The sequence below is a fragment of the Thunnus thynnus genome, chromosome 24 (assembly GCF_963924715.1).
Source record: "Thunnus thynnus chromosome 24, fThuThy2.1, whole genome shotgun sequence".
NCBI classification, from domain to species: Eukaryota; Metazoa; Chordata; class Actinopteri; order Scombriformes; family Scombridae; genus Thunnus; species Thunnus thynnus.
The window spans coordinates 10,802,448-10,824,238 of NC_089540.1; the positions used below are offsets into that span (position 1 = coordinate 10,802,448).

Consider the following 21,791-nt stretch of genomic DNA (forward strand, 5'->3'; position numbering starts at 1 on the left):
TCGTGTTTCATACGAGATATTCTTCATAAAAGGATATCATAAATCCTCTCTTTGTCTCCCAACTACCTGCTCAGTGTTTATAATGTACTAAAATGTGTTTACTGTGTGTGTATGGAAAGACAGAAAGGTCTAATTGTCTAATTGTTAACAGGTGTGTGTTGCACCTTCAGACTGATCTTGATTGCATGAATGTCTGGAACTTGCAGTTTAAATTATTCACTGGTAAAAATGCTGTATAAACTTATTTTTCTCTTAGTTTTTGCCTTTTTCACTTGATCTTCTCTTAACACAAAGGCAAGAAAATGCATTCATTCTTGAGCTCCATATATTGATTGATTGATATATTTCTATTTTTTCCCTCCTCACACCCAGTTTAAATTTGCAAAAAAAGAGAGATTTCTTTCACATTTTCTTTTTATTCTCATTTTAACTGCCACTGGTTTCTCCTCTGTCTTTATCACACTCACACATTACAGAGAGTGTTCGGGGGGGAAACGTGCTCACCATGAAAGTCAAAGGTGTTGTTCAGTCTCTTTACAGCCATAGAGGTAAGTCAGCAGTTTTAATTTTTTAATTCTGTTGAGTTTAATGAATTTTCTGTGTTAATTTAGCTTCACAGTAGACTTAGAGTGTTAAGAATGGAAGTTGCACTTTATCCCAAAGTCGAATAAGACAAACCTTTTGATTTGCAAACAGAATATTTGCAAAAGCATCTGTTTCTTCATATATTTGTGTGTCTGGTTTAGTCTTTGTATCACACTGTAGTGAAAAAGTGTAACATTATCAGAGGGAGGACATTGTGATATATAGGCAGGGGGAATAGTTAGTGTCTGAGTGCTGTGAGACATGTTTTACTGTATATCTGGGTCATGCTTTGGCTGGAGGCTTCAAAGCTTTCAGAGGAAACGCAAAGAGACAGATGTGCCTTTTCAAAACACATTTACTACTTTGAGCTTTCGATGGATGCATTAACACAAATAAAAACAAGTCTAGAAATAAAATAAGCATTTCCTCTATTGCAAGACATAAAGTTTCTTAAATATAAATCATTAATTGCCTCCAATTGTACAAGACCAGACTCTGACACAGTACTTTTCATCTTTATGAAACTTAAATGTGCATTTTTATAATTTCCAAGGTATTCAATAACATTGATTTTGTATCAATATGGCTATCCTGTCTTCTTTTATTTTTAGCTAAATTCATAATAGAGGAAATTATTGATCATGAATGGTAATACACTTTGCCACTCTCGGGATGCATCTGATAAATACTTTGTGTGTGAATAAATATTTGCAATTACATGACGGCTTTCTCCATATTCTTTGCTCATAATTCTCATAATTGGTTTTCACATCAGCTTTTACAATACTTGACCAAAGTAACAACATTTTTCAAGTCTTTAAATAAAACTGTTTAGATATTAAAGCTGCCGACACCATATATTAATATGTAGTCACAACAGCTGTAATTTACATGCGGATGTGACATCATCCATTGATCCAGATCGCTTTGCATGGGAGGAACGGTACATAAACTCCCACAAACTCATATGAATTATATCTTTTTTTCCTATTTGTCTGTCATCTGTATTTCTATCGTAATGCTCAGACATAAATTAAGTTTGCAGTTACATGACTTAACAACGTGCATACTTTTGTTTTTACTTTAATTTGTTTGTCATAAAGCTGTACAATGAAGTTATTGTAGGAGTATTGTAGGATAAATCACAAGTAGAATACTATCAATATTTAAACATTTTATTTATGTTAGGATATCCTAAAAAGTGTCGGAAACTAAATGTGTTACTTAAATTGTGACCAGTGATCAGTGATGCATGTATTGATACCTTAAGTAAAAGCCACAAAAAATACAGAGAGATTTTTTATTATCAAACCTGCCAGTACAATCATATCTACCACTTCCTCTTCAGGTTGGCTTCATGCTATGTGCAAGTTAAGTTGCACTGTGCTTTCTGATTAGAAACTAAAGCAGTTATCTGATGCTGTTGCTGTATCTCCACCATGAGAGCCAAGCAAGTGTGTTCAGTACAAGAGTGAGTGAGCCGCAACACCCACAGCAAAGATAAAAATACAGTACAAGCCGTTACTGAAGCTGTGGTTTCCTTTTCTTGTGAGAGCGCTTTATCATGTCATGTATATTGAATTACAGAAATTAGATTTTGCAGGGAATCTTATCACCTCTGATTTTTGAACCTGTTGTCTGTCTTTGCAGATGATGAGGACACAGTGAACGTCAGTCTGTCCAGAAACTCAGCACAACGTTTAAATACTTCTTTCATCATGTCAGGTCAGACACTTGTCTTTCTTGAAACTACGTGTTGGAAAAACAGAGCAGAAAAGAAGGATGTAATGCTTAGAATTAATGTTAAGTGGAATATTTTTTTTTCCTAACATGCAAATTTGTTGGTCAAGGATTTAACACTAGTATATTTTGTTTAGAAAGTTTTCCGTAATCTCTTTATTGCTCATTACTGGAAGAATTCTTAGCTATGCTTGTCACCAAAACAAGAGGACAGTGTCTTCATACTGCATGTATTTAATCACAGATGCAATTAAATCAACATAAATGTGTAAATGGTAAGAAAGCTCTGACCGTTTTACACATTTCATTTTCATGCTAGTCTAGAAACACTTGACCTAGTTTCATTCCACAGTTACCCCAGTTCTCACAGCTGTGATTGCTTTTATTACCTCATTCATTGAGCTGACAACAACAGCAACAGTGTCCATATTTAACATCTTTGTCAGTGATGATAAAGTGATATTGGGGAATGGAGGCAATATTTTTGTTGACTTCATTTCTTTCATTCTTTTGTGTTGTTTTGCCTGTTGCCTGTTCGGGGGCTGAGAGGGGCTGGGCTTTCTTTATACAATTACCATGTACTTATTTATTTTATTTATACATTAAATAATTGATCACAAAAAAACATTGTTCAACATCTACCCGGTTCCATATTTTCCCTTAAACCTGCATCTATTTAACTCTTGCTGCTGTAGTTTCAGTTTGTGTCAGGCCTTTCCGGTGTCAGGCTGTCTTCAAAATCCCCATAAGGTTTAAAACACACCTCCAGCACTCTGCTGGCACTGTGATCACATGACAGTGAGTAAGGAAAGTATGTCAAGTGGGACAGAACAGATGGCCAAAGCTTCTAAAAGCATTGCATTTAAAGTTTTCACAGTGTTTAGGTGCACTTGATTTACTCAACCTTGCACTGAAAAAAATCAGTTTACACATGTAAAGCTCAACAACATCGGCCTTAATCTTGAAGTATGAGTGAATGCCTCAAAAAGACTAATATTTTGATGGTCTGTGGAAACCCTTGTCTTGGTGAGGTGACACTGTGATTAAATTATTCAACACAATAGGGAGGCGACAGTAAAACGCCTCTCTAATCTGATTCCTCTGTTTTCTAGTGACAATCTTTTTTCTGTTGTGAGCAAAGTCTTGTAGTGTGTGTGTGTGTGTGTGTGTGTGTGTGTGTGTGTGTGTGTGTGTGTGTGTGTGTGTGTGTTCCCACGTGAGATCCTCAGCTCCAGAAGTAATCTGAGGTGAAGCTCCGGCAACAGCAGCTGTGATTGTGTCCCTGTGTGAAGGTAGGTCTGCACCAGCCCTGCATAACAGCATTAAACTCAAATTTTATAAATCATTTATTATTGTGTGTATATATATGTTTTTTTTTAAAATTTAAAACTGATATTTATGTAGTGCAGAGTCAGTTGAAGGCATTTCAAAGTGTACGTCTATGTTGGAAAACTAATAAAATGTGTACAAACGAAGAAAGACTCAGATTGAGCTGCTCCGATTGACTTGAAGTCATGACTGTGAGTGTTGTGATTGGCTCCCAGGCCTCTTCTCAGGAACGTTTCCTCATCATGGCTGCTGAAATGGAGCCCAGTACCACTGGCGGCAACTGGGACCTGATCCTCCAGTCTAAAATGAAGAAGCAAAGGTCAGACTCATGATTACACCACTTTACATTTATTTTGGAAAACTTTATTGCAAACTTCATGGTGTCAATGTACTGTGTTCTGTCCAAAAATACCCCAAATAAGAAGCCTTGAATGTGCCAATAATGTTCATTAGATAGTATGATGTTGAAGAATGTAAAAAAAAGTATTGTCTTTTTTTTTTAATGTAATGATCCTTTATTTTTTTGCACCTCAGACTGCAGTGTCACGTCCTGCAGGATGGAAAGCCCGCCGTCAGACTGATGACTTACAAATACGACACACCAGCCCACACTGACATTCACAGCATGGTGAGTTGTGTGTTACCAGTAAAGTAATAACCTGCTAATATTCAAATAATTCAATTTTTGATCTGACTACTTGTGGTGGACTAAACTGTATTGAAATGTGATGTCACGGGTTAAACGCCACTGGTTTGACAAAATGTCTCTTTTTGTCTCTGTTTGAGGATTTTATAGAAATGTACAAATTGGGGCTGATACAAATGATTTTGCATTTATACAGCTGACATGAGAGTTAATATGATATCTCAAACTTGCCCGGTCATTTGTTGGTTGCCTTGAATGTGAACAGTTCAAAACTGACTCGTGGTTTGTAATTTTCTTCTGTTTTTAAAACATGCACACATCATAAAGTAGCAAGGACACGACTAAGACTGTATCCTGGTCTCGTCTGCTGCTCTCAGCTCCGACAGGTGATGTCCAGCAGCAGCCGGTTGGAGCACAAGTTGGATCGCTGCCTTTGGACCCAAAAGGTTTTTATTGTGCTGTTAACAGCCTCAACTGCTTTGTGGTGCTTCACTGTCTACATGCAATATTCAGCTGGCTATTCTGTCTGATTTTAAAATGCAACAACTAAGCTTTTGTCTGCATTCTTCTCTTTACATTTTTAAAATTTGTGACATTTTATGTGGGTGTCTCTGCTACATGTATGCATCTATTGTTCCAAATCTCCCCTGTATGATGATAAATTATATCTTTCTTTCATCATTGATTTTTCATAAATTCCTTAACCTGGGAGGATAAGTTTTATAGTTCAGGCTGTTACTTGTCTGGCCTCTAGGATCTACATGTCTGCTTCACATTCTGTGGGCAAATTTCAAAGCGTACATTTTATTTTAAACTACTGGACGTCCTCAAACACGTTCCTGAAAGTCGTTGAAGTGCTTGAAATTGACATCCAATTTTAATTTGGGACCCTGCTTCAAGAAAAAGACCTCAGCCTGGGTAAGTTTGGCTTTCCATACACGTTCTATTAATCGTCTCTGCAGCTGAAATTGATGCTTTTTTCCAGTGAAACTGGTGTCAGAGTTTCGCCCACAGTGTGTCTTTAACTTGAAAGTAGAAGCAGTTATGTCTTGCGCTTCCTTTTTAGGGCACCTCATATTTTTTTGTGGTTTGAGGCTTAGGTGGCCAAAGGAGTATGTCAAAGTTTACCCTCCTTCCTTTAGTATAGTTGACTGGTTTCCGGCAGCAGCACTGTCGTTCAGACCTTTCAGCCATTATGGATCAGTGGAAACTGTGGTTTATCCTACTTATGACACTGTGTTTGTGTTTTGACAATGAAGGTACTGTACAGGAGCTTTTTCATTACATGCAGTTTATACAAGTCAGCCAGTTTTGCAGTTTGGTAGACTTACAAGCAGCCATTTTCTTTGCTTTCTTAGCCTCAAAGTCACTCAAACATTTCTAAATTGCAGAGACTCTTGTGAAAACCATCACTAGGGGAGAATCAGATGTCACTCCATTATGCACCACTGCTACACTACATACCATCACGCTTATAGTGTGTAAGATCAACACAAAGAGGAGCAGAGGAAAAGAGTGTCATCTGCTTTATCAGTATAGAGAAGAGATTGAGAATGGATGTTACTCCAGATTCAGACTGGTCAAAGAGAATGGGACTGTATTTCTCTACATGACTGGTTTAACACCAGCGGATCGTGGGAACTACAGCTGTGAGTGTTCACATGCTCGTGGAACAGACACTCTCCACCTCGATATCACTGTGGAGGGTAAATTTAGATTTATTTTCTTGCTTCTGTATTGCTTCAAAGTTTTGTTGCTGTAGTGTTGAAAGGAAAGTCTGCAATGATATCCTAGAGAAATCATTGGATAATGACTGAGATGGGAAAGTAAGGTTACATCAATAGAGAAACAACTTTTAACACATAGTGCACAAAGCTCGGTGTCGTTTCAACGTTAGTTCATGCACAAAAGAACTCACATGTGGCTCAGAGGTGATTGAGACTTTCCATTTAGAATTGAGAAGGAGTTGTCTGTCAAGTGAAGAAGATGATGAGGCTGGAGCAAAGCGAAAATCTATCAGAGAGAGGGGAAAGGTTAGTTGGGTTGCCGGTTCTAAAAAGCAGACTTGCGCTGACAGGAAGACCAAAAAAAGACCCGCAAGTCTTGTGGATGAGAAGCAAAGCATTCGCATGGTGAAGAAATAGCACTGTATGACTGCACAGCGAGTCAAGAATGCTTTCCAGGATGTGGGCAGACATGTTTTCTTGTAAGCGATCAAGAGAGGACCTGACCATAACATCAGAGGGTTCAGCACGAGATGCACATACGTCGCAAGGCTTGAAAACAGAGAGGCCAAAGCAGCAAGAATTTTTCAGGGTCAACACGTCCCTGATCTCAGTCCGATTGAGCCGCATCCTACGTGCTGAGTGACCCCATAACAAGCAAGCTTAAATGAGTCTTGTCTTGAGCTTGAATGCGTCCGCAGTGAAGGGAGAGCGAAGATACAAAACCTCTGCTGATGTCTATGGCTCCAAGACTTCAGCCAGTTTCCCACAAAATATTAAATATGATGATTTTGTATGTGTGTGTTTGAACCCTAAACTTTGGGCAGTATGTGTTAAAAGGGCTTTGCATAAAATGTGTAACTGTCCAAATACTATCTGTATCACATCATTTTGACTTTCACAAAATATTGTCACAACAGTTTCCAGTGTCTTTTGATTCAGAGAAGATCTCAGTGTTACATTGTTTTGTTCCTGTTTTTTAGGAGATGACGCCAGCATTTCCTTTATCTCCTCCATGGTTGGTGCTGTTACTGTGTTTATCATTGTATCTGGAGCTGTCCTCGGACTTATCCTGAGAGAAAATCATTGCAGGTGAAAGATTGTAACTTCATACTTTGTTTAAAGGCAGTTAGTATTTGTAACCTGAAAAGCACTGTAACTGTGGACACTCAAAAGTTTCCTAGACGTAATTAAAATGATGTTTTGAATTGAATAGTGCAAGTCTAGCAGTTGCTGGATCAGCTGTAGTTGATATTTAAATATTTGTGTGTTTCACTGATATATATATATCTATCTCATTTTCAGAGACCACACAAGGTCAGGACCATCTGAATTATTTGAATGTGAAACCCCCTGCCCTATGGTGAGCACTGTTTTCTTTAGAAATGTACTTTTGTAAGAGACTACACTCAGTGGAAACATATTACATTTACACACCGTTTAGTTTTTTCTTTAGTTTTGGCTGTCACACCATTTTAAGTTGACTCAATATAAACCAGAATGGTGTGACAACAATTTCCACACATGGTGTAATGTGTTAACACTTGCAGGAAGGTTGCTGCATATGAGATACTTAAACAAAAGTCTCAAGTCATACATTCAAGGGTACATTTCTTGCAGTCATAAACATATGATATGCACTGTGTGGCGGAGCAAGAAGAGGCAAATGTACATAGTAAAGTACAGGCTAAAGAAAGGAGACAAATGATTGAGGATCAGTGGTATAAGTGAGAGGGGATGTGATGACCTGGAGAACTTCAGTATGACTACACGTGTCGACCATTTATCAACCAAACTTTTTATTTTACATCATGTTACGTTAAGGATTTTGTTACCACTTTCTGATGTGATACTCTTTTTTTTATTTTTTATGAAGGGTTTATATGTTGTAACAAATTGCTTTATAATTGTTTTATGCTCCCCTTCATCAAAACTTTTACCCTCAACTTGATTAACCTAACCTACTTTACTTAAAGTTTACTGGATTAACATTTATAAAGACTTAATGGCTCAGTAGAAAGTGGAAAAACTCATTACCTGTCAATGACTAAATGTTTGCATGTTTTATAGCTCATTTGGTTAGTCTTCAATAAAGTTACTTGTAGAACCATTGTAGTTTATTTATTAAAGCTGTTAGTTGCAGCTTTTTATAAAGGGTGCTTTATTTGACATTTTCATATGTTTTTATAGGATGAAGATGACCTAAATGACCCCTACACGAGCCTTCATTTACCCGAAAGTGATCTCTACCAAACCATTTCCTCAATGCGTCATCGACATGACACCTACAGTTTCAGCCAGCAATGATATAGTGATGGCCCAGTCAGATGATCAGGAAATAAACAAAAGAGAGACGGATGGAAGTTGCTACACCAATGAAACCATTTACACCAAAAGTCAAGATAACACACCTGTATAACTAATTATTGGGACAGTGCAAAGTTGTGCGTTTTTTAAATTTTTTTAGATATGATACTGGATGAAGATTGCAGTTTGCACATACAGAAGCATTAAAGAGGCCAAGGCATTGTGATTTTGATACTTATGGAGTGGTTTAGTCATAATATATAACTGTTATGTTCATTTGCATGATTATCCTCCAATATCCTCCTCTCAGTACTTTTATAGACACACTAGCTTGTTCATAGATGTTTTTGTTGATGAATTTTTTTGTGAGGTTGCTAAACCATTGCAGAAGTGACAGAAATCAAGACATACTAGTGTTAAAAATGCTTTACCAAATCATTTCTTACATATACAGTACCTCTACACTACACAGGAAGAAGTATGTGCATCTTACTACCTTTTTAAAAACATCTAACAGGGTTCAATAAATGTTCATACTGTCTGAAAACCCTTGAATGTTGTATTGAAAATAGAGTTTTTGATTGAATTAATTCATCCAAGATACTAAAAGTGCTCAAAAAGCTCTTAAATGTAAGATAAGTGAGTGCAGGTATGATTTATCTGTTCTCTATTTGTATTCATGCACCTTTTAAAGTGACGTTTGAGAAGTTTTATTTTTAACAATCAGGATTAATGACCTGAAAGTAGAAGCAGTCAGGTTCACTTCTGTTTTAGGACGCGTCACTCATATTGAACCTTAATAAGGACAAAAGAGCATTTCATAACTGTATTCTAAGGTCTTCTAGCAGCAGATGTGACATTTGTTCAGTCTTTTGGCTAGTATGGATGGATGGAAACAGTGTTTTTTTCTGCTTCTACCATTGTGTGCTGACACCAAAGGTACTGTACTAAAACTTTTTATGATTTATGCAGGTCATTTTGTGACTCTAATTGTTAAAATATCATTAAATATGGTCCACTGAGTTTCCTTTTGATTGCAGTGACTGTTGTGAAAACCACTGGGAGAGAACCAGTCATCACTCCTGTATGTATGAACGAAAACCTGGGTGTTATTGTAGTATTGACATGTAGGATCAGCACAAGGAGATATCGGGGCGAAGCGTGTCAACTGCTATACACACATGACAAGAAATTTAACCAAGAATGCGACTCCAGGTTCACACTGAAGACTGAGAATCAGACTATATTTCTCTGCCTGACCAGTTTAACACCAGTGGATAGTGGGAACTACAGCTGTGAGTGTTCATATGAAAGAGGGACACATGCTGTCCATCTGGATATAACTGTTGAAGGTGAGTTTAAGCTGCTAACATTTAAGTTTTTCAATCAGAACAGATGAAGTAACATACTGTGGATGTTTTTTGGGGTTTGCTTTTTGTGACCATGAGCAGCAGAGGAAGAGGGCGGCACTTTTTCTGGCATGAGGGTCATCGCTACAGCTGTCATCACTGTAACTGTTACAGCTACGTTCATAATGGCAGCTGGAATCATCTGTGGACCTATCCTGAGAAGAAACAATCACAGGTGAAAAACTTTAAGCTTTAAACTTGCAGAATAATACCCTTTTTATGGTGTGTCATGGTTAGAAATGCTGTTAAACAAATGGCTCCAAGTGAGCAGCATTTTCCTTCTTATTAGGGCGTAGTGTTTGAATCATAAGCAACTTTTTCTCTCATAAAATGCCCCTACTAACTACTAACTTTGACATTCATTTGTCCTAACAGACAGAATACAAGTTCAGGAGCATCTGAATTAACCAGAACTGAAACTCCCTGTGTTTTGGTGAGCATTCAACATAGTAGTTCTGTTTTACACTCCTCCTGTGTGTAGTGTGTAATGACTTTGAATTGTTTTTATAGGAAGAGGACCCCTACACAAGCCTTCAGCAGCCAGCCAGTGATGTCTACCAAACTATCTCCAACCAACTACCAGATTCAACCAGCGTCAGTGTAATAATCTCCCGTTTTTATTATCAGGAGACAGACAACGAGGAAGATTTCCATCCAGTTTATTCAGTCTATGAAACTATATAAAACTAAGCTGGAAATGATGCAGTAAATGTCAACACATGGACTTTACTTCTTCATTTATTAGTGAATATAAATGAACATTGACAGACTTGCTAGCGTAGTTTGAACATTTTTGTACACTATTACTAAAAATACAGAGAATATATTGTATATCTATTAATTGATCATTTAATTTCCAAAAAGTTTGTAATGCTTGCAGTGTGGGAAAAGAATTGCATTAAAGTCAAAGTCTGTGTAAAGTAGAGAAAACTCTAAACTGCAAAATTGTTTTGATTCTCTTTACTTGTCTTCTAATGTTTTCAGTCTTTTTTACACCACGCCCATCAAGCTCAGAGAGTAGGACACTTATAAGTGTGGCACACAGCTCCCAGCTTATAAGGAAGCATTAATCATCTCTCTTTGCAGTCAAAAATAATGCCAATATGTTTTTAAATATATTGTTAGTACTTTTGTGTTATTAGAGGGAAGAAAATGTGCGTTCATGCAGTTGCTCCTTTCTTCACTTTCAGAGTGTCTTATATGAAAGCAGGAACAGTTCAGTCTTGCACTTCCTTTTTAAGCGTTCACACTAGCTACCTCTGTGAGAGAAATAGACGTTATCAGTAGCTGAAGTGCAGTGCAGAGGTGGCGTGTCGTCCTCCCACACTGAGGCGACTGATACTGTACATTTCAAGCAGCAGTTTCACTGTTGCTTAGATGTCTTGACCAGCATGGGTGTATGGGAACTGTGGTTTGCTTTGCTGCTACTGCCGTCAACTTTTTTTATTGACTGCGAAGGTACTGTACTTGAACTACTTTTCATAATGTATAACTTGTTTTCTGTTTATCTTATTATCTTTGGTTTAAAGAGAGAAAATATTTTTTTCTGTAAATTGCTTGTTCTACAGTAGTTCTAGCTCATTGAATGTATTCATATTGATTTATGATTGATTATTTGCAGTGACTCTTGTGAAAACTACTGGGAGAGAACCATATATCACTCCAGTATGCACCAATGAAACAGTGAATATCATCACACTTGTAGTATGTAACATCAGAAGAGAGAGGAGCAGAGGAGAAGAGTGTCGCTTGGCGTACAAATATGGAGAGGAGATTTTTAATAAATGTGACTCCAGATTCACACTTATGAAAAAGAATCAGAATATATTTCTTCACCTGACCAGTTTAACACCAGTGGATAGTGGGAACTACAGCTGTGAGTGTACAAATCGTGTAGGAACAATTCATCTCCATCTTAATATCACTGTGGAAGGTAAATGTTGGATTGCTTTTCGCTTCAATATACAATATTACATGATACTATTGATACTATATTAAAGTTCCCCTCCAGACATCTAAAAATACTCTACTTGAAATGATAATGTGGGTCTGATAAGGCCTTTCCATAATATACAGTTGTGCTCGTAAGTTTACATAAACTGACAGAATTTGTAAGATGTGTATCATTCATAGTGTTTGTCGTTGTGACCATAAAGTTCAATTCTGGTCTCATCAATCCAAATGACTTTGTTTCAGAAGTTTTGAGGCTTGTCTAGATGTTATTAAGTATATTGTAAGCGGGCTGTTTTGTGGCGTTGGCGCAGTAACAGCTTTTTTCTGGTAACTCGACCGTGCAGCCTGTTTTTGTTCAAGTATCTACTTATTGTGCATCTTGAAACAGCCGCAACACATTTTTGCAGAGAATCCTGTATTTCAGTTAAAGTTGCATGTGGGTTTTTTTTGCAACCCAAACAATTTTCCTGGTAGTTGTGGATGAAATCTTTGTTGTTTCTACCTGACCGTGGCTTGGTATCAACTGAACTCCTAATTTCCCATTTCTTTATCAGTGCTTGAACACGATTTATCAGCATTTTCAAATCTTTTTATATCCTTTTCCTGATTTATAAAGTTCAACTACCTTTTCTCGCAGGTCCTTTGACCGTTCTTTTGCTTTTGCTGTGGCTCAGTAAAGTCAGAGCAGCCGTGGATGAAATGTGCCAAAACTCATTGACTATTTATACACAGACACTAATTACAATCAAACAAGTCACAGGTGTGGAAACTTACCCTTCATAGCCATTTAAACTTGTGTGTGAACTTGTGTGTATATAACAGGTCAAACATTCAAGGGTATGTAAACTTTTGTTCAGGACCATTTGGGTGATTTCAGTTATCATTATGATTTTAAAAGGGCAAACACAATTATGTAAAAATAAATGGCTTCACCTGAACACTATCCCTAAATAAAAGAGAAGTTTTCAGCACGATCATATTTTCCAATATGGTCAATATTTCATTTTATGAGCACAACTGTTATCACCAATTAAAATTGTTAAAATGACATCTACTCCTTTTCTCTCATTAAAAATGCCAGAATCTATAAATGTACAAATATTAGTTTAACTACTTGACAGAAGACGTTTCCTACTTCACCATAAAGTTTGTTCTCAGTGTTTGTGCACTAGAGGCTTCACGTTTCCGTTTCACACTTTTATAAGTTGTGTATTTGACCATTATTGGCTCTAAACTACTGTAGGAACAAGAAGAAAAACATATTTTTGACTGGAGGGGGACTTTAAAAGTTTCTTTGCAAATAATGTAAATACTAATGCCATTTTTCTGACAAGATTTTGTCCTTTACACTGTTTTAGAGGATGAAGAAGCCACCAGTTCTACTGAAATGATAAACATAACGAAATATATTAGTGTAATTATATTCTTGTTATTATTACTCATCATAACTGGAGTCGTCCTGGGATTTATCCACAGAAAAAAACGTCCTAGGTAAGATATTAATATTCATGCATTAACATAGTTAATATTTGGAATAGATCATCTTTAATAAAGCTTATATCTTAGTAAAGGAACTTCATCAATGGTACAAATTTTGATCCTACACATTAAAAACTATTTTGTAACGATGTATTTCCATATTTATCCAACAGAAGACAACTTGAATCAACAACCAGTCTTCCAAACACGGTAATGTACACAAAAATGTTGCCCCTACTTTGTTTGTGCTGTTCATTTAACTTATGAGGAAACATATTCTAAAATATCTGTCATTTTGCAGGAAGCAGAAGAAATTGAGCCGTACAGCACCTTCATGCAGAGAGAGAACGTGCTTTATTCAACTATTTTGTATAGTAACTACTGAAATACAAACTTCTAATACTGATTATTTAAATGTGTTCACCAGAGTGGAGATGAATTTAGAGATGCCTTTGTAGGACTTTAATTATACAATATCCAGTATAATGTGATGCATGTTTTCCTATTGAATAATAAGTGAAACAAAGCCTGATGTCCACAAGGTGGCACTATTTTACATACATTGGTATTTCACTCTCCTGTACGACTGATCCTTAACGTGTATTTCATTCTAAAACATTCAAGCTTAATAGTTTTATATGAATTGTATTTTATTTTTGTAAGTTTAATGTTTTAAGAGAACAGTAAGAGCAATATACTGTTTGCAAAACATAATGATGATCAGAATTAATTATGTAATGAATGAATTGTTAAAACTGCTTGTTCTTTTGATGTCAGATATTGAGTTTGTCAAATTGCTGCAAAGCTGTAAAAGTGAAACATTTAACTACTAGCTAGTTTCAATCTAGTAAATTATTACTAAATCAGGTTGCACCATTAAAACTTCAGAAATGTCTCAGCTAGTAAATATTTTAGTAATGTGTAAATTAAAATGAAATGAAATGTGTTTAAACTTTAAGATGAAACTTCATATTGGTTCAATTCTTAGAGGATCCAAGTCCAAGAGTGTCCAACATGTGACTGCAGACCTGATGTTTATAGACATGTTTTCTTTCATGCACCTACTCTGTTTTACCTTCAGTGTCTTAATGTGAAAGCAGAAGCAGTCATGTCTTGCACTTCCTTTTAGCAGAGTAGAGACACCAGCTTGTACCTCTGTGAGAGTTTGAAGTTTAGGTATCTAGAGAACAGATCAAAGACGTGTGTCAGTTTCCCCTCTTCAGTACAGTAAAGTCTTCACTGCCAGCAGCACTTTAACTGGTGCTCAGACCTCTTGACCAGCATGGCTGTTTGGAAACTGTGGTTTGTTCTGCCTCTGCTGCTACCTGCATATAACAACAACCAAGGTGCAGGAACTAGTTCTTATAATTTATCATTTAAGACTGCCATTGTTTTCTGATAATATTTGATTTCAAGATAACAACAAAACATTTTATATATTTCATACTGACTTTTATGATTGATTGTTTGCAGTGACTCTTGTGAAAAACTACTGGGAGAGAACCATATGTCACTCTGATATGCACCAATGAAACACTGAATATCATCACACTTATAATATGTAAGATCAGCACAGAGAGGAGCAGAGTTTTTTTAATAGATGTGACTCAAGATTCACACTCATGAAAAAGAATCAGACTATATTTCTTCACCTGACCAGTTTAATATCACTGGATAGTGGGAACTACAGTTGTCAGTGTTCACATCCCATTGGAACATCTTATTTCTATCTTGATATCACTGTGGAAGGTAAATGTTGGATTTCTTTTTCCCTACAATAAAAAATATCACATGATACTATTGATAAAGTACAACATTAAAGATCCCCTCCTGACATCTAGAAATACTCTACTTGGAACAACAATGTGTGTCTGATATGGGTTCCCCACAAAAATGTTTAATTACCAATTTTAATTTCTTAAAATGACACCTACTCCATTTCCCTCATAAAAAAATTATAAATATGCAAATATTGTTCATTTCAAAAGTTTCATTACCTCACAGAAGATGTTTCCTACTTCACTGTAAAGTTTGTTGTCAGTGTTTGCGCACTGGAGGTTTCATGTTTCCATTTCACATTTTTATAAGTTGTATATTTGACCACATTTGGCTCTTAACTAGTTGCGATGACACAAATCAAATCCTGTTCAGAACCAATTATTATTTATTGATTATCACAGTCTGGGATATGTCAATGATTAGCAACAACATTGATATTTATGCATTCTTATTTTTGTGCAATGTCAGATTTAAAAAAACAAAACATCCCCCTTTAAGTATGTCAAAAACTGCCATAAAATATGATATATTATTTTCTTTTTCCATTATCACAGTTAATTGTTTTAACCAACATCAGTCCTGATCATAACTACCAAATATTTGTTCATTTTCAGAATTTTAAAAAACTTTAAATGCCAGTGTCTGTGATGATGCCACTAATGTTTATAAAAGAAAAAAACACAAAAATTGAAATATTTCCAATATACTAAAGGCCTAGTGATTTTTTTTTTCTTTTTTTGGATTGTCACAGTCTGGGATATGTCAGTAACAGTGATATTTTTGCATTGATATTTTTTGTACAGTATAAAATTAAAGTTAAAGAATCTGACCTGTTTTACTGTATGTAAAGTGTCCTGTTGACCTTCAAAGTCTTTACCTTCTAGTAGCATATTACATTATTTTGCTCTATAAATAAAGCATAAATACAACATCACTTCAAACAACATTTATTTTCATTAACATTCAACATTCAAAAATTCATGGCAGAAATGAATGAGAGACTGTGTGTGTGTGTGTGTCACAGGTGAGAAATGCATAGCTCTGGAGCTCTCTGTATTTATAAGTTTAGCTATGACTGCAGCTACATAAACACTGGTTTAGGTGCCTTGTTTGGTTTTTGCCCCGCTGCGTCTTTGCGGCGCTGCAGGTTTCTATATCTGGAAGGAGTGCATGTATGTGTGTGTATAGACATCTATGTAATCGGGGGGCTTTGAACTTACTTTTATTTCTGTATTTAAAAGACACATAAATCAGAGCAACCGTGTGTGTGTTTCACACTTGGTCATAAGTGATATGTGTTTAATGGATTGTGGTGTGAGTCTAATATATCTCAGGTTCAACCACAACAGCATCTAAATATAGTTATTAGCATTGTGACTTGTGCTTGCATGCTGTTTCATGAAGCTAATAGCTAGAAGTTTCTAGTTACATTCTTCAATCAGATAGGACTGATATTTTCCAAAAGCTAACAGCATGAAACCTCAACATCTCTGATTCTTTCTTGCTTACTGCTTACTTGTTACTGAGTTTGGCTAGTTTGTTCAGAAATGCTCTGTGTAAAACTGTTGCAGTGACCAACTAAATCAGCAAACACAATAAAGTATGTAACATATAACTCCCTCTTCTAGTATCACTATTTTTTTTAACACACAGACCTTGTTATGAGTGATGTACCTCACATCCTTCCTGAGTTGGAGTTTCATCACAAAAGTTGAGACTATTTTCTGATTCTCTTAATAATTGCACAATAATATAGTTCAAACTACAGAGACAAAAAGACTTTGTGTCCTATGACCACAAATTGTACAATATTGATTATCAATTATAGTAATTTGAAAATAACTATCAGGCAATGGAAGTGATATTTAAAGATCTGACATATTTTTTTCTGTATTCTACTCTGTTTCACTGTCAGTGTGTTAATATGAAAGTAGTAATGTCTTGCACTTCATTTTAAGAAGAGTAGAGACACCAGTTCGTACCTCTGTGAGAGTTTGAGGTTAGCTAAAGAACAGGTCAAAGGCGAGTGTAAGTTTCCCCTCCTCAGTACAGTAAAGTCTTCACTGTCAGCAGCACTTAAACTGTTGCTCAGACCTCTTGACCAGCATGGCTGTTTGGAAACTGTGGTTTGTTCTGCTTCTGCTGCTACCTGCGTATAACAACGGCCAAGGTACAGGAACTAGTTTTTATCATTTATCATTTAAGACTGCCATTGTTTTCTGATAATATATCACTTTGGAAGGTAAATGTTGTATTTATTTCAAACTTCCCCTTGGTGTGAACTAGTTATTACCCAATTTGTTGGCATTATGAACAAGTAAAGTATCAGTATGATGTCTGCGCTTGTAGAAGAAATCAGACATACAGAATCAGTCAAAAGTTTGGACACACCTTCCAAGTGTGTCCAAAACCTTTGACTGGTACTGTACTTTAAGTGATATGTTACTTTTTTAACTTGACATTTTTTTTTGTCTTTGCTAGAAGATTTCTTAGAAGATGAAATGGTCAACACTGGGATTTTGCTTTTGCAACCAGCAAATGATCTCTACCAAATTATGCCCACAATACACCATCAACATGATGCCAAGAAACATACATCATTCTGCACAGTGAAGCTCAAACATCCAACTGTAGGAACAAGAAGAAAAGAATATTTTTGACTGGAGGGGGACTTTAAATGTTTCTTTAGAAATAAAGCAAATACTAATGCCATTTTTCTGACAAGGTGTTTTTCCTTTACATTGTTTAGAGGATAAAGAAGCCACCAGTTCTACAGAAATACTAAAATGTAATGCTGTTATTAGTGTAATTATATTCTTCATCATAGTTGAAGTTGTCCTGGGATTTATCCACAGAAAAAAATTACCATGGGTAAGATACTAATATTCATGTATTAACATAGTTGATGTTTCTGCAAGCACAGATATCATACTGCTGCTAAACCTGTTCATTATGTCAACAAATTGGGTATAAACTAGCTCACACTGAGAGGAAGTTTGAAACACAAAAGCAAGAAAATAAATCCAACATTTACCTTCCACAATGATATTAAAATGGAGAGAAGATGTTCCAGTAGGATATCCACACTCACAGCTGTAGTTCCCACTATCCACTGGTGTTAAACTGGTCAGGTAAGGAAATATAGACTGATTCTTTTTCATAAGTATGAATCTAGAGCCACATCCACTAAAAAACTCTTCGTATCTGTGCGCCAAGCTACACTCAGCTCTGCTGCTCCTCTCTGTGCTGATCTCACATGCTACTAGCATGATGGTATTTGGTGTTTCATTGGTGCATATCGAAGTGATATATGGTTCTCTCCCAGTGATTTTCACAAAAGTCACTGCAAATAATAAATAATTAGTCAGTATGAAATATAGAAAATATTTATTTGTTCTCTTTAAACCAACTATTATTAGAAAACAATGGCAGCCTTAAATGATAAATGATAGAAACTAGTTCCTGTACCTTGGCTGTTGTTATACGCAGGTAGCAGCAGAAGCAGAACAAACCACAGTTTCCAAACAGCCATGCTGGTCAAGAGGTCTGAGCAACAGTTTAAGTGCTGCTGGCAGTTTATTATACTGAAGGGGGACAACTGCCACACACCTTTGACCTGTACTTTAGATACCTAAACCTCAAGGTACTAGCTGGTGTGATGTCTTACTAAAAGGAAGTGCAAAACATGACTGCTTTCAATTTAACACACTGAAGGTGAAACTGAGTAGAATACAAAAAAACATCAGGTCTACAGTCATGTGTTCAGATCACTCTTGGAGCTGGATCCACAAGAATCCAACTACTAAAAGGTATCACTTGCTTTATATCTTAACATATCTACACTTAGTTAAAGTGGTACATCATGTAACATGACATGTTTGCTTATGCAGTTATCACATATTTAGAGGCCTGTGCATGAGTTGAAAACAGCAAACAGCATGCCACCTTTTTTGTAATAAGGAAACCGCTGCTTCCTCTTCACACAGCACTGTTTTAACTGGACACAACTGTAAATGACAAACACACATCACTTGATGCAGGTTAACAGGTCAGTCTGAGCACAAATGAACAGCAACTGTATTCTACAGACTAGTTAGTTTATATGACTGGCAGACATCTTTCAAGCAACAGCAAGGTTTGTGCGCACAATTCAAGTATTATAGACATCTGGGATATTTACTTGTTGATCACAATCATACTCTTCCATTGCCTGATGTTTATTTTCAAATTCCAATAATATATAATCAATATTGTATGATTTTTGGCCATAGGATGCAAAGTCTTCTCTCTGTAGTTTAATTTATATTACTGTGCAATTAAGAGAATCAGCAAGAAACAGCAAGGTTTAAATCCATTAACCACATATCTCTTATTACCAGGTGGTGAATCAACGCAGGAAGTCCTGTGTTTTCTTGCTGTGATGACAATAAACCTCAATACTTAGGGAAACGATGTCAGACAGTTACCTATTTATGTTCTTGAATTTTGGTTCAAGTGTTTTCATAGTTTTCTCAACTTGGATCAATCTCTCTTCCATCTATTTCCTGATCATCCAGCTCCATTATATTGCTGGTTGAATTTGTCTTGGCGTCATGTTGATGGTGTATTGAGGATATAGTTTGGTAGAGATCATTTGCTGGCTGCTGAAGGGTTATGTAGGGGTCATCTGGGTCATCTGGGTCCTATAAAAAAAGATCAGAATTTGAATGCATGATGCCTTAAATTCTGACTTAATTATGTTGAACAATTGTTGAGACACTGAGTCACTACATTTACTGAAACCTCCACTTTTCAAGGTTCAAATCCATTCACACAGTCCTCTGATCAGAAAATAAATTACTCACTAAAGAGCCGGGAATTTCACGTACAGATAATCCAGATGTGTCCGTTCTTGAACAGTTTTTTAAAAAAAGAAGAGATATCAGAGTTAGTGACACATCAAACACACACACACCAGCTCTTCTGTGCTTTCCAACAAAACCACTGACTGCATTGTTTTGCAAGATTTAAAAGCACTTAAGTCAGAATTTTTCACCTGGAAAGATTTTTTCTGAGGATGAATCCAAGGACAACTCCAGTAAGAACGATAAATGCAGTAACACCAACAACCATTGTGGTAGGAAAAAGAAAAATCCTGGTGTTGACCACAACTTCTTCTAGTAAATTGTAAAGACAAAACAAATATCAGAAGAAAGACCAAGATAATGTAATGCTGGCATCTTCTCTGAATAAAATATTTGATATCTGCACCACATAATTTCTACATATATAAAATGCTTTTTTACATAATCTTCCAGTATTCAGCTATGAAAGCAGGAAAAAGTTAAAAACTGTAACATATCACTTAAAGCAAGTCTCATTCATTCATACTGCTCCTGAAGTTGTTCATTATGTTAACAAAGTTTGGAAAAACTACCTCACACTTAGCTAAAATATGACAGAAAGTCAAGAAACACAAAAGCAAGAAAAGAAATCCAACATTTACCTTCCACGGTTATAGTAAGATGGATAGTTTTTGATCCAGTCTGATATGAACACTCACAGCTGTAATTCCCACTATCCACTGCTGTTAAATTGGTCAGGTGAAGAAATATAGTTTGATTCTCTTTCACAAGTATGAATCTGGAGTCACATCCACTGAAAAACTCCTCTACATAATTGTATGCCAGAAGACACTCTTCTCCTCTGCTCCTCTCTGTGCTGATCTTACATACTAAAAGTGTGATGGTACTCAGTGTTTCATCAGTGCATATTGAAGCGACATATGGTTCTCTCCCAGAGGTTTTCACAAGATTCACTGCAAACAATCAATCATAAATGTCAGTATGAAATATAGAAAATATTTTGTTCTTGTAATCAAATATTATTAGAAAACAATTATGTATCACTTTGGATTACCTTCCAAAGTGACATATCATTAGAAAACGATGGCAGTCTTAAATGATAAATGATAAAAACTAATTCCTGTACCTTGGTTGTTGTTATATGCAGGTAGCAGCAGAAGCAAAACAACCCACAGTTCCCAAACAACCATGCTGGTCAAGAGGTCTGAGCAACAGTTTAAGTGCTGCTGGCAGTGAAGACTTTACTGTACTGAAGAGGGGAAACTGTCACATGCCTTTGAACTGCTCTTTAGATACCTAATCCTCAAACTGGGCTGATGTGATGTCTTCTTAAAAGGAAGTGCAAGACATGACTGCTTCTGCTTTTACATTAAGACACTCTGAAGGTAAAACAGAGTAGGTGCATGAAAGAAAACATGTCTATAAACATCAGGTCTACAGTCACATGTTGGACACTCTTGGACTTGGATCCTCTAAGAATCGAACCAATATGAAGTTTCATCTTAACGTTTAAACACATTTCATTTCATTTTAATTTACACATTACTAAAATATTTACTAGCTGAGACATTTCTGAAGTTTTAATGGTGCAACCTGATTTAGTAATAATTCACTAGTTTGAAACTAGCTAGTAGTTAAATATTTCACTTTTACAGCTTTGCAGCAATTTGACAAACTCAATATCTGACATCAAAAGAACAAGCAGTTTTAACCATTTATTCATTACATAATTAATTCTGATCATTATGTTTTGCAAACAGTATATTGCTCTTACTGTTCTCTTAAAACATTAAACTTACAAAAATAAAATACAATTGATATGAAACAATTAAGCTTGAATGTTTTAGAATATAATACACTTTAAGGATCAGTTGTACAGGAGAGTGAAATACCAATGTATGTAAAATAGTGCCACCTTGTGGACATCAGGCTTTGTTTCACTTATTATTCAACAGGAAAACATGCATCACATTATACTGGATATTGCATAATTAAA

At 36.0% G+C, this 21,791-nt stretch overlaps 1 protein-coding gene and 1 long non-coding RNA gene across 2 annotated transcripts in view; both read left to right on the forward strand.

Annotated features, from left to right (window-relative positions):
* LOC137177098 (uncharacterized) overlaps positions 1-21,791 on the forward strand; it is a 70,010-nt gene that overhangs the window by 7,965 nt on the left and 40,254 nt on the right. The window lies entirely within an intron of this gene.
* Positions 160-15,801, forward strand: LOC137177201 (uncharacterized). Its single transcript, XM_067583364.1, has 17 exons — positions 160-222; positions 477-548; positions 2,236-3,617; positions 3,870-3,973; positions 4,189-4,282; positions 4,678-4,746; positions 7,008-7,116; positions 7,330-7,387; positions 8,215-9,270; positions 9,372-9,683; positions 9,783-9,915; positions 10,116-10,173; positions 10,251-11,198; positions 11,362-11,673; positions 13,052-13,184; positions 13,346-13,382; positions 13,474-15,801. Exons 4-7 carry the CDS (start codon positions 3,897-3,899, stop codon positions 7,098-7,100), a joined length of 333 nt encoding a protein of 110 aa, XP_067439465.1. The 5' UTR covers positions 160-222; positions 477-548; positions 2,236-3,617; positions 3,870-3,896; the 3' UTR covers positions 7,101-7,116; positions 7,330-7,387; positions 8,215-9,270; positions 9,372-9,683; positions 9,783-9,915; positions 10,116-10,173; positions 10,251-11,198; positions 11,362-11,673; positions 13,052-13,184; positions 13,346-13,382; positions 13,474-15,801.